The sequence below is a fragment of the Musca vetustissima genome, unplaced genomic scaffold, assembly GCF_032173495.1.
Source record: "Musca vetustissima isolate MV318-11 ecotype Yass unplaced genomic scaffold, APGP_CSIRO_Mvet_v1 utg1801, whole genome shotgun sequence".
In the NCBI taxonomy this organism is placed as follows: domain Eukaryota; kingdom Metazoa; phylum Arthropoda; class Insecta; order Diptera; family Muscidae; genus Musca; species Musca vetustissima.
Window position 1 is genome coordinate 107,550 of NW_026889554.1, and position 14,597 is coordinate 122,146.

The 14,597-nt window shown below is 34.8% G+C and overlaps 1 protein-coding gene across 2 annotated transcripts in view; it reads left to right on the forward strand.

Annotated features, from left to right (window-relative positions):
- LOC133337248 (SET domain-containing protein SmydA-8-like) overlaps positions 1–13,376 on the forward strand; it is a 36,528-nt gene extending 23,152 nt beyond the window's left edge. The window contains exons 2-3 of one of the 2 annotated variants that reach the window (XM_061545496.1): positions 2,952–3,863; positions 12,936–13,376. In XM_061545496.1, coding sequence (XP_061401480.1) covers positions 2,988–3,863; positions 12,936–13,373 — 1,314 coding nt within the window. In that variant the 5' untranslated portion in view covers positions 2,952–2,987 and the 3' untranslated portion in view covers positions 13,374–13,376. The remainder of the gene's footprint in view (positions 1–2,951; positions 3,864–12,935) is intronic. The other variant, XM_061545497.1, reaches the window with a different exon arrangement.
- Positions 13,377–14,597: the final 1,221 nt, after the last annotated feature.

Below are 14,597 nucleotides of genomic sequence, written 5' to 3' on the forward strand. Positions count from 1 at the left end.
TGACGGAGACAATAAATAACCTGCCAGTTGCCCAGTGAGCGACCTAGCCAGCCGCTCGCTATGCTGACGTCGTCGTTGTCTTCGTACACGCCAAATTCTCAAATATTCCGCTTGGAGGAGGGGAAACAAATATTGAAAATCAAATAAAAATTTTTGTCATTATCCAAATATCATATCGACTTGTTGTTGTTCTTGTATTTTTGTCATCCAATTATTTTTCCCTTTGTTGTTGTTGTTGCTGTTATGGGTGTTGTGTTTTTTTCGCCTTGTTGTGTGGTAATTTTCAGCAGTTGTAGTTTTTCCTCTGGTCTTTCACGCGTAATTTTCTGCACTTTTAAGCTTAAGCATATTTTCAAACATTAGCGAGTGCAGATACCATATATATGTATGTACGTACATACATACACACATTTGGGTTTGGATGTGTGTATAGTATGTATGGATATGTGTACAGTGTTGAATGTGTACTCTGTCCATCTTTATGAGGAAAATATTGCGACACGAACAGGCTGCGGTCAGGAGGTTATTACGGGTGTTTTTCCAAGGGTTGGATTTTAAACAAAACAAAAAAACGGTAGGGAAAGAAGTAAAGTCGGACGTGGCCGACTATATGACACCCTTTGGGTATATTCAACAGATGGAATCCTAACAGACGTCGCATTTTTGAAGGACCATTAACATGAAATTAAACAAAATTCTGCAACCTATACAAAATTGTTGGAGTCCATGTAATGAAGTTTTTGGGATCGTTCATGGCCCTTTGGGCTAGGTTCTCATTTATGAAATAAAATTGAATTGAATAGAAAAAAATTTTGGTCCGATATAGAGTTGCTTCTTACAATGGGACAAAATTATTGGCCTGTTCCCGTACTGCAAGAATCTACTAATTTTGACTATCATATAGGAAAAATTGTTATCGTTGTAAAAAATTGTACATTCTTGCAGGTTCTGGAACAGGCCATATGTAAATAAATTTAAAGCAAAATATCGAAACCTAATCCGACTACATCGAAACTTGTCACATGTTAGGTTACACTTATTTCAGTATGTTTTGTGCATTCGGCCACATTTTCAGTGCTTCATTTACTTATAAATCCCAATTTCGTGCAAATCGAAAGGTATATAGGGACTTTGGTGCACCATTTACAAAAAATCGGACGAAAATAGATATGATAGCTACATCTAAATCAGAATCGATTTTTACGAAATTAAAAACAGATATATAGGGACTTTGGTGCAACATTTGCACATATATCTAGACTTAAGAATATATAGGGACTTTGGTGCACCATTTACATAAAATCGGACGAAAATATATATGGGAGCTATATCTAAATCTGAACCGATTTTCACGAAATTAAAACACATATATCTGGACTTAATTCAGTATGCTACGCTAAATTTCGTGAAAATCGAAAGATACAAAGGACTTTGGTGCACCATTTACATAAAATCGGACGAAATTTATATGGGAGCTATATCTAAATCTGAACCGATTTTCACGAAATTTAACACACATCTTTCTAGGCATAATTCAGTACGCTATGCCAAATTTCATGCAAATCGAAGGATATATAGGGAGTTTGGTGCAACATTTACCTAGAATCGGACGAAAATATATATGGGAGCTCTATCTAAATCTGAACCGATTTTCACGAAATTTAACATTCATCTTTCTTAGCATAATTCAGGACGCTGTGCCAAAATTCGTGCAAATCGAAAGATTTATAGGGACTTTGGTGCATTATTTACCAAAAATCGGGCGAAAATATATATGGAAGCTATATCTAAATCTGAACCGATTTTCTCGAAACTTGGCACACGTCATTCTGGAACTAATTCACTACTCTGTGCCAAATTTTGTGCAAATCGAAAGATATATAGGGTGCACCATTTATATTAAATCGGACGAAAATATATATGGGACCTATATCTAAATCTGAACCGATTTTTCCCAATTTCAATAAGATTCGCCTTGGGCCAAATAAATGAACTGTCCCAAATTTCATCCAATTCGAATCATAAATGCGACCTGTACTTTGTTTACAATTTAACATGGGCAGACAGATGGACGGACGGACAGGCGGACATGCATATATCGACTCAGAAAGTGATTCTATGCATATTCTCAAAAGGAGCCATGGGTCTATCTCGATTCTTTTTGCCTGTTATAAACATATGCACAAAGACATAATACCCTGTACCATGTGGTGTAGGGTATAACAATTTCGAGTTTTTTCATGGCGTAGATTTTTTAAAAATATATTTTTTAATTTTTTCAAAGCGTGAATTTCTTAAAAATATTTTTTCGATTTTTTAAGAATATCTTTTAAAGGACTCAAACAAGGCGTGGATTTATTAAAGAATATATTTTTCATATGCGTCGATATATTTTTTCGGGTCGGATTTTTTAAAAATATTTTTTTCATAAAACATTTTGAAAAGTCCTTTTTCAAAAAAAAAAAAAAAAAAAAACAAAAAAAAAATTCCTTAAAAATTATTGAAAAAATATATTTTTATGGTTTTTGAAATTCACTTCATTCCCTTTCCTAATATTCTGACCGTTGCCTGTGAAGAACTACAACAACACGCTATTGCGGATGAAACCAGAGGCCAATTGTCGAAGAAATATTTATGCCGCTTAGTTATCTGTTGCAACTCGCGTCGTGCGGTACACTCTTAAAAAGAGCAAAAACGAGAACGGGCAAACAACCGGCCAAAACAACAGAAATTCATACAACGAAAAAATATAAATTTTCAAACATTTCACACACACACACACGCGGACGGAGTGACAAACAAACATACACACAAATGACCATTACTACTACTAGATGTATGTGAGAGATTTTTTGTCCAAACAACAAATTGTCCGTCATCATCAACAGCAGCAGCAACGAAATTCGTGAGTTTGTGGTGTTGTCGTCGTCGTTGAAGTTTTAAGGTTGAAGCCATCATCCGCGGCTGCAACAACAGCACCAACAACAATGGCGACACCAGCTGAATTGGCTCGCCTCGTTGACCTGCATTTGGCGGATTTACGTGACCCTGAGCCCAACTGGACAATAGGCCCATCACCAATGGCCGGACGTGGTGTATTTGCCACACGCGACATCCAACAAGGTGAACTGATATTTCGCGAGCGTGCTCTGGTCGTGGGGCCCACAGCACGCAAAGGCTCCATACTGAACACTTGTGTCTGCTGTCATAAATTATTGGCGGTCAAGGACTTCCTATGCAAAAACAACTGCACCCTACCAGTCTGTGATAAATGCAGTGATTCGGAGCAGCACCGCAACGAATGTGAACTGTTCCGGCGTTGGCAACCGAAAGATTTACATAAGGGCATGGATGATGCGGATGATTGTTGTCCCGTCAATGCCATGTCGTTGCGCATTCTGACCGCAGTGCGTGTCTTTTTCCTACAGCCGGATCAGCGAGCCCTCGTCCAGGCAATGCAGGCGAACGATGATAAATGTTATCGCGGCGAGATAATCAAGGCGGCACAATGTTTTCGAAAATTCCCCACCACCGATAAACCCTATATGGATAAGCTATTTCGAATTGTGGGCGTGTTGAATACGAATGCCTTTGAGGCACCCTGCCGGGTGGGGGATCATGAGATATTGTTGCGTGGCCTATTCCCACTGACTGCGGTCATGAACCATGAATGCACTCCCAATGCCAGCCATTACTTCGATAATGGCCGCATGGCTGTGGTACGTGCTGCACGTTTTATTCCCCAGGGCGGTGAGGTGACCACCACATACACCAAGATACTGTGGAGTAATTTGACCAGATGCATTTTTCTCAAAATGACGAAAAATTTTATATGCGATTGCAAGCGTTGCAATGACAATACGGTAAGTGGAGTGGAGTGAGGGAATGGTTGGTGGTTTTGAGTAGGATGAGGAGGCTAGGGTTACTAGGCCACTCACTAACTACGCATAAAAGTGAACAGTGAAAGTGTATAATTAAATTAGCCACCCAAAACGTGGTTTTGTGGTAATACATCATTTTTATGGTTTCCCTGTTGGGACGATTGGTAGCAGAAGCAGGAGGAGGAGAATATGAGGAAGGTTATGGAATGTTTATTGTGTGTTTGTTGTGTTTGTTGTTGTTTTGTGTTTCTGCTGTAATGTAATATAGTAGTAATGCTGGTAATAGTAGGTGTGATATTAATTTCATTATCTCAATGAATGCTATAACACACAAGCGTGTTGGTTATGCATAATTTTCGTGGGAATTTTTTCAACCAGGCATTAGCCTTATTATTATTGCCATAGGCGTAGATATGTGTAACCTACGACATAAGGTGGAGTATATATTTAATTTTTTATTCCGTTTGCAACAACTCGAAAAAATCGTAAAAGGCTCTATGAGGTTAGATCATTGATGATTTCATACCGGTCAGTCTTTTGAATCACGATAGATTTTGTAAAATCATAGAAATTTGCCCTACATTTCTCCTACCTCCAGGAAATTTGGTATAGAAAATTGTACATCTCTGTCAACGTTTTGGTATGGAACTCACGGAAGGGTAATCTCCCCTTTTTTGATATTTTAAAGTTTTTAATCTATCGTCTGTAATTTGGTATTTCGGGTTCTTGGGTTCAATATAAATCTACGTTTTGACATAGGCCCATATAAAGGTCCCGTCGCAATTTCGATATGTTAAAGCCCCTATCGGCATTTTCTAATATAAGCTATAAAAGAAAAATTTGTGGCAGACATTGTAAAATGTTCCATATAATGGTCAAAGTTTTAATATAGTTTTCATATAAAGTGCCGACTTTTTTGTCTCTTAATTGCGGGCGTCATGGTGTTAAGCATAACATTTTTTCATAAGCAAGGATTTTCTAATGTCTATAAATAATCTGTATTTTCAAGGAGCCATGATCCTCTTTTAAGAATATTTGTTCAAGGATAGGAGCATAGATTTAAACCAGATTTAAACCATACGATACCCTACACAACTACCACGGAACTATATACTTCTGCGGATGTTTATTTCGAGCCTATGCAATATTTCGTGATATTTGCTCCAGCTAGGCCGATTAGAGGCCAACAGCACCTCATCGTTACTCAGACATATTTTCCGAATATTACTGTTCATATTCAGTACAGCCCTTCTAATTAATTGTCCAGATTCCCTTCACCGTGGGTTGTGTTGTAATGTTCGGCCTATTATTGGCATCGACTCGAAAAAAACAGAAAAAATTAAGTATTCGCTTCACTTCATCTCATAATTATAATCTGTTCATCACGTTGTCCTTGGCCATAACTGGAACATCATGGATAATTTAAAAGCGATCAGCGCTATATTTCCGCCCTCTAGTGTGATAGTGGGTTACTAAATAATATCTGAGTAGGTAGGTTACTAAATAATATCTGAGTAGGTATGTTACTAAATAATATCTGAATAGGTAAATATTTAAGTGTAACTCCTGCATCCGAATAAATATGAAAATATAATTGGTATCCTCTTGTATATACTATCAACTTATCGGCTCTATGTCCTTCAGGAGTAAATATATTCACCATAGTATGCAAATTTTGCCATTTTTCCCACAAAAGGTCGATCTTTATCAAAACAGGCATGCTTATTCTTTGGTCCGATCCCTTTCTCCATTTAAAAATTCACGATGTTTGGGCCTTAATTATGGCCTCAGGAGCGACCAGAAAACAGACAAAAATAAAGTTTTTGGTCCATTTCATTCTCTAACTATTAACCGATATTTACCAAAAACAATAGGGGTCTTTATTGGCCAGAACCCATCCTACATGCACATTTTCGTGAAGATTGGTCCATAAATGTGGCCTGTATCGTGTTTACAAATTATAATGGACAGACGGATGGACGGACACACATGTCTAGATCGACTCAGCTAGTCGAGATATGACGATCGGTATACTTAAAGTGTGGGTCTAGGACCAATATTTAGTGTCGTTACAAACTCTTGGGTCCGCACAAAGCTATAATACCCTGACAACATAGTTGTGTAGGGTTTAAAAGTCCTTTTTGAAAAGATCTTTTTGGCGTGGAGTTGCTTAAAATTTTGGAATATTGCACCTAGTCCCATCATTTATTTATATGTGTCCGTTTGTCCATCCCTTATAAAAGGGGGGGGGGGGGGGGACATTTTTTGACTATTTTTCTGGCCGCTCTAGAGGCTACAATTATGACCCGAACGGGAAGGGAGATATGGAAAGGGTCTAATAAGCAGGGATGATTTGAAGGTAATTTGATGTGTAAATAATTATAAAATTACGGTTCTCTTAAAGAATGCGGATCCGGTTAGGGACTAAGCTGCAATGATTTCAACATGAATGAAAATTCGTAAATTATGGTTATCATAATCTAAAAACAATTCCATTGAAAAAATATTTTCTTAACAATTAAAAATATGTTTGAATGAAATCCACATTTCACGAATTTTAATTTTACTTCCGGTTTTTTGAAATACTTTGACGTATTGTTTTCTAAAAATATTTTTTTTTTTCTAAAAGTGTTCCCCTCTAGAATTACAATATACATATACATATATATATTTTTTTTAAAAACATTTCCACTGTCAATTGTCTGTCAGTCAATTTCGTCGATGCCCTACATTTTTTTGGAGACCATTTTGACATGTCATTGCAGCGATTTTTAAGTGTTTTCATTTGTGTTTGCTTTGATGAGTACAAATTATGGACATTTGTTAAAAAATACTTTTTTTCTAAATAATTGAGACAAGTTAAACAAACTAACCGATATTTCTGAAGGAAGTTTATTTATTTTTTTTGAACATATTTATAAACAAAGTATTTAAACACCAAAATTTGTTAAAAAAAAAATTAGAGATTTTATATTGTTATTATTATAAAATATTGTAGGAGTATTCTATATAATTTATTAAAAATATGTTGATATAATACTGTAACCATTTTTAGAGGATGTATTGAGGTTGATGTTATAGAATAACTAGGACGCGCCAATAAAAATCGATGCATTAACTAATATCCTCAAGGATTTTTATATCCTCCACGACACGATGGAGTGTATATTAAATTATATTTTAAATGTATCATTCCATTTACAACACCTCAAAATATTAAACAGAGACCCCATAAATAATATATGTATTCTTGATTAGAATAACAAATTTTCTGTTAAAATCACGAAGGAGCTCTCAATATTTAATAATGAATAATATAATTGAAGATTTAACAGATCACTGGAACATCGGTATCCGGAAATTTCTGGCTCTCGTATGAACTAGCATTATTGCTAGCACTCCCAGAGAAACGTGTCAAAATTTCGAACCGATTGGATTATTATTTTTTGAGTTATCGTACCCACCATTCGTAAAAAACTGCTGAGAGAATAATGCGTTTAATGTTTGAGAATCACTCTTACCGTCAATGCTGACATAATAAATCGGCTATATCTTCAATAGTCATTGAGATTTTTACTTGACATTTTGTAGGGACATTCTTGACTTAGTGTAGATTCGAATTAAAAATAAAAAAACTAAATTAACATTTTGACACCGAGAAATTGAAATTGACACATATTTGCTATTATTCCAGGATGTTTTCAATCCAAATTTTGAAAAATGTTGTATACATTAATATAAATTTCCATTACTAAATTTCAGTTCTCCCAAATTTAAATTTAGTACAATTTCGTACACATAAATCCTAATTTCCAAAACTTCCTACATATCCCAAACCTACACTTCAATACTAATCTTACTTCCAATTTTCAGAATTTCAGCTTGACCCGTCATCCTAACACCGAATTTCAGCTCTATCGGTTGACCCAAAATTCAAATTTTACCAAATTTGGTACCATTTAGTATCCATTAGTACGAATTTCCAATCTACATACATACCACAATCGTACACTCCAACAGTAACTTTTTTTCAAATTTAGTGTTCCAGCTCGATCGGTTCCCCCCATATCCAAATTGTACCAATTTTAGTACGATTTAGTACTTTTTTTTACACATAAATAAATCATTTCCGAAACTAAATATATGTGCCAATCCTATACTCGACAGTAATGTTAATTTCAAATTCCAGGTCCAACCGTTCCACCAGTACTTTTCGTATACATGAGCACACGCATTCAAAAGCACCTTTCGTATACATCAGTACACAAAAGCACCTCCTTCCAAATTTCAAGTTTTTAGCTATATCCGTCAACATGCTAGGAATTTTTAACAAATTTATCACATTTCAGAACTTTTCGGATACATGTAGGTGGAATTTACAAAACCCTTTTGGTACATTTATCCTACACTTTATAAATAACCTTCAATCCAAATTTCATAATTTTAGCTCTACATATAAATGGTACCATATTTCTAACACATTTGGGCTATGAGTGACAATCATCCAAAAATTTCGAGATTCTAGCTTTGCCCGTTTCGTCTGGGCGTTAAATCAATCAGTTCTTAGCCTAGCACAAAAAAGTGCGGTATAATTAGGAAAAAGTTAAGTTTTTTGGAAACATCCATCTCTGTTATGAACACATGTTATATTTTGTTTCGATCTGGCAACTCCTTCATATAGAAACAGGTGTTTAAAAACGACGCAGCCCATTTTTTTACAATGAAAGCACGCATTTCTAATTTTTCCATTGTACAAAATTGCGGATGCGTCTTTTTGAACACCTGTTTCTATATGAAGGAGTTGCCAGATCGAAACAAAATATAGCATGTGTTCATAACAGATACCCTACACAGCTACCACGTAACTCTAACTTTTTGCGGATATTTATTCCGAATCTAAACAATTTTTCGTGATATTTGAAACCTCTTGCTAAATATTGACAGATTTTTATCAAAACAAACATGCTTATTATATGGCCAAACTTTTCTCTCTGTGTAAAATTTCGTGATGTTCGGGTCATAATTGTGGCCTCTAGAGCGACAAAAAAAAAAAAAAAACAGACAAACAGACCATTTCATCCTCTAAATATTAACCAGAACACATTCTTCATGCAAAATGTCGTGAATATTGGTCCATAACTGTGGCCTGTATCGTGTTTACAAATTATAATGGACAGACGGACTGGCACAGCTAGCCGAGATATGACGATCGGTATACATAAAGGTGGGTCTGGGACCAATATTTCGCGGCGTTACAAACTATTGGCGCTGGACAAAGCTTTAATACCCTGACAACATAGTTGTGTAGGGTATACAAATTATCGAATTGAAAAAAAATATTTTCAAAAAAAAAAAATGGGATAAATATTTCAATAAAAATACCTTTAGTAACAATTAATCACATAAATCTAAATTTATAAATAAGTCCTCAAATCGACTTTTGACTAATCGTTTAGTATACCGATCGAAGTATACCGATCGTCATATTTCGACTAGCATATCTCGATCTAGACATGTTTGTCCGTCCGTTTGTTCATTATAATTTGTAAACACAGTTATGGAACAATTTTAACGAAATTTTGCATGTAGGATGGGTTCTATCAAATGAAAACCCCTATTGTTTTTGGTAAAAATATTTTAATATTTGTGGGATAAAATTGACCAAATACTTAATTTTGTCAGTTTTTCTGGTCGCTCCAGAGGTCGCAATTATGGCCCAAACATTACATGGAGAAGGGAAGAATAAGCATGTCTGTTTTGATAAAGATCGGTCAATATTTAGCTGGTCAAATGGACTCTGACTTTTGTGTGAGAAATTGCAAAATGTGTATTCTATAGGGTATTAATTTACCCCTGAAGGACATAGAGCAGAGAAGTTGTTAGTACATTCAAGAGGAGTGGTTGACCTTTAAATTGATATCAATTATGTACTCGGATGTGGGAGTTACACTTAAATATTTGCAGGTGCTTACGAACTCATATATTATTTAGTAACCCTTTATCACACTAGAGGACAGAAATATAGTGCTGATCGCTTTAAAATTTTCCATGAGGTTCCAGTTATGGTCAAGGACTACGCCTATAATTTTCGGTGATGATCAGCTAATAATTTTGGAATGAAGTGCACCGAAAACTTAATTTTTTGTGTTATTTTCGAATTGATCTACAACAACACAACCCACGGTGAAGGGAATCTGGACAATAACTGTACTGAATACTCGTAATATTCGGAAAATATGTCAGTGTAAGGAAGAGGTGCTGTTTACCTCTAATCGGGCAAGAGTGTGCAAATATCACGAAATATTGCCTAGGCTCGGAATACACATCCGTAGAAAATTTGAGTTCAGTGGTAGTTGTGTAGGGTATCGTATGGTCGGCCCCGTCCGACTATACTGCTCCGCTCACTGGTTTTATAATATTTTTCTGATGTGCTCAGAGGCTTGCATATTTTGAGACTATAGTCTGTTGCAGAACCTACAAGGATGTAAATTTTTTACTACGGTAAATTTTTTTTAAATAGTAAGAAAATAGTAGATTCTTTCAGTACGATAACAAATCATTTTCTAGGTACCTTTGGGAATAAATAATAAAGTCTGACCCTAACCTTTTAGTACTTATGGTTAATATATGTTAATGTTATTGTTGTACAACCCTCATCCTCCATTGTGTTATAGTTATGGCAGTTTTTTGTTATATTAGCAACACTTGCGTGTTGCTGCTTTTCTTGTTGTTGTGGGGGTCTGCCTTGCTTAACCGCCATCCATTAGATGGGGTGCAAGTGCTTCAAAGTGGCGTTGCATGATGACATCAAATGCTCTTATTCTTTTATTCATTCATGGTAAAAGCAAAAAACAACAACACAAACAACAGCTAAGTACTGGTATAAGAATACACAAATTGTTTTGAATAGAAAACAATAAATTACACGAATGAAACATTTTCGCATGTAAATTTTGCTTTGTTGTTGTTGCTGTGGACGCTGTTGTTGTTGTAGTTTATGTTAATGCAGTTTTACTTGAACACTTTTGTGATATGTTAATTATTTGTTGGTCTTGACTGTAGTGGTTGGCTGGCTGGTTGGTGGTGGTGGACAGAGAAATTGTTGTTGTTTTTAATTAAATGCATACATACATATATGTAAATGAATGTAAACTTAAAGAAGAGGTAGACCAAGGAACAAAACAATCAGTGAACTTTTTTCGATGGCGCAAATGTATAAATAATGATTGGCTATTCTATGTATGTTGAATTTGAGGCTAGGGGTCGGTTGTATTTTTATAAAAAAAAAAATTGAATTTCAACATTAAAATAATAAAAATTTAAATGTCCAAAAGAAATCTATTATTTTTATAGTTCATGTTTTCCATTACCTAGTCCCTGAATAAATGATCGCCACTGTTCACAAAAATTTGATATGTATTTATCCTCAACTTTTGTTTCTTTCAGAATTCAGCAAAGAATTTGAAATATTTTAAGTAATTTATAATAAGATGCGGTGGGTCTTGCTTATCAGACAAACTCCTGGACTACATATTTTAATTATTTGTTTGTTATTGTTTTTTGTTTTGTTTTTTTTTTTTTAAGAAAAACTTTTAATGACGTCGATAAATTGACAAATGTATGTTTTCTATATGTATGTATAGACATAGCGAATTTCATAGAATCAAACATAAAAAATCACTTAAGCATAAAGACGTCATCCTACGAAAGAAACAAATGTTATGCAAAAAAAAAAAATGATCGGAAATAGAGCGAGTCATACGTTTTACAAACAAAATAAAAACTGATAAATATTTTTAAAGAGATAAAATCTTAAGGCTGTATATTTTCCAATAAAGGCCTAGATTATGAGGCCGCAATTATGACACAAACATCGCTAATTATACCCTTCACCACACTGTGGCACAGGGTATTATGTCTTTGTGCATATGTTTGTAACAGGCAAAAGGAAACGAGATAGACACATTGTTCCATTTGAGAATATGCACAGAATCACTTTCTGAGTCGATTTACGTATGTCCGTCCATCCGTCAGTCCATGTATTTTTGTGATATATATATAGCTCTCATATATATCTTCGTCCGATTTAAGGTAAATTGTGTACAAAAGTCCCTATATATATCTTTCGATTTGCACGAAATTTGGCACATGGTACTGAATTAAGACTAGAACGATGTATGTTAAGTTTCATGAAAATCGGTTCAGATTTAGATATAGCTCCCATATATATTTTCGCCCGATTTTAGGTAAATAGTGCACCAAAGTCTTTATATATCTTTCGATTTTCACGAAATTTGCCACAGCGTACTGAATTAAGTCTAGAACGATGTGTGTAAAATTTCGTGAAAATCGGTTTAGATTTATATATAGCTCCCATATATATTTGCGTCCGATTTAATGTAAATGATCCACCAAAGTCCCTATATATCTTTCGATTTGCATGAAATTTGGCACTGCTTACTGAATTAAGTCTAGATCGATGTGTGTTAAATTTCGTGAAAATCGGTTCAGATTTTGATATAGCTCCCATATATATTTTCGTCCGATTTTATGTATGTGGTGCACCAAAGTCCCTATATATCCTTCGATTTGCACGAAATTTGGCACAGCGTACTGAATTAAGTCTAGAAAGATGTGTGTTAAATATCGTGAAAATCGGTTTAGATTTCGATATAGTTCCTAAATATTTTTTCATTCAATTTAATGTAAACGATGCACCAAAGTCCATATATAGCCTTCGATCTGCACGATATTTGGCTTAGCATACTGACTTAAAGATTGGATGATGTGTGTTAAATATCGTGAAAATCGGTTCAGGTTTAGATATAGCTCCCATATATTTTCGTCCGATTTTATGTAAATGGAGCATTAAAGTCCTTCAAAAATGCGACGTCTGTTAGGATTCCATCTGTTGAAAGTACCCAAAGTGGTGAATGGTATCATATAGTCGCCCCGCCCGACTTTACTACTTTCCCTACTGTTTTTTTTTTTTTTTTTTTTGAAGAGAATATTTCCAATTTAATTACAAATTATTTTTTCTCTCTCTCATTTCAGGAAAATGGTACCTATCTCTCGGCTCTGTTCTGCCGCGAACAAGGCTGTAAGGGTATTGTGATACCGGTGCAAACTAAAACCCTACAACCGGATTGGCGTTGCCTTACCTGTGAAACAGTATTTCCCCATTCGAAAATGGCTCGATATCAGGATTTTGCCTTGAATACAATCAACAATCGTATTAATGCCTGCAGTGTCAGTGATATGATAACCTTCATTAATGAAATGTGTCCACGCTTTTGTCCGCCATCCAATTATGTGCTAGTCGAGGCTAAACTCAATGTCATTTGGAGAATGTCCCGACCTACCACAGAAGAGTTTACCGAAGAACAGATCAAATGTAAAGATCGTTATAGAGCTGAACTGTTGGAGCTGTTGGAAAAATTGGGAGCTGGAGATTGTACTCTCAAGAAGTTGATAACCGAGGAGAATCTTTGAGAGGGAATTTGTGGTACGAAAATTATGAGGGGAAGCCGGAGTCGGAGGCGGCATATTTAGTGGTATTTTGCTAAATAGTATTTCTTTTGTTTTTTGTTGTTTTTATTTTTATTTTAATTAGTTAGGCAACTAAGTGATTACAAATTGTTGTGATTTAAAAAGAAATAAATGAAATGAACTTATGATGTATTAAAGAATGCAATAAAAAAATAAATTAAAAATAAAACTCACACACACTCTGTTCTTGTTCTCTAAAAAGACAAATTAGAATGTGTTTAGACATTACACCATATTCAGACATCCTAATTGACATTCCTAGACAGCTGTCATTTTTATTCGGTGTGCAAAATTTCTAGCCAATGTGTGTGTAAGTATGTTTGTACAAGAAAGATTAAGGCTAATATAAATATCATAATTATCATTATCTGTAAAAGTGTATGTATGTTTGTACTGTGCGCCAGGCTACAAATTATTTTAATTATTTATTTTTTGTTATTATTTTGGTAATTTGGTTTTATTTTTTTTCTCTTGAAAATGAAATGAACTCAGGGCGAAATTGTGCATAGTTTCAAAATGACGAAGCTATTTTTCGTTTTAAAAAAAATCATTCATACATATTTACATAGACATTGTGGACGTACGTACTTGCAGGCGGTCTCATTCATCACCGAAATCGAGCCAGCCCACCAACAAGCCATAAAGATGAGGTGTCGCTGATTTTGGTAAATATTTTAATAATGATTAGCGTCATAAGTGGACATATTCAAAATTGAAATGCATTTGTTGTTTTATGTTTTGGGGTTTTTGTTTGTTGTTGTTGTTTATACATTGTAGCTAAATTAATATAGTAATCGAAAGGGCCATATACAATTTTTCAAGATATATTTTTCAAGTGCCAGGCGTGGCCAAAATAAGGCGTGCATTTTTTACAAGTATTTTTAAGGGCCAAAATAAGGCGTGGTTTTTTTTTTTAATTATTTTTTTAAATCAATATATGGCTATGGATCTTTAGTGCACCATTTACTTAAAATCGGACGAAAATATATATAGGAGGTGTATGTAAATCTGAACCGATTTCCATGAAACTTAACACAAGTCATTCTAGACTCAATTCAGTTCACTATGCAAAATTTCGTGCAAATCGAAAGATATATAGGGCCTTAGGTGCACCATTTACATAAAATCGGACACAACTATGTATGGAAGCTATATCTAAATCTGAAC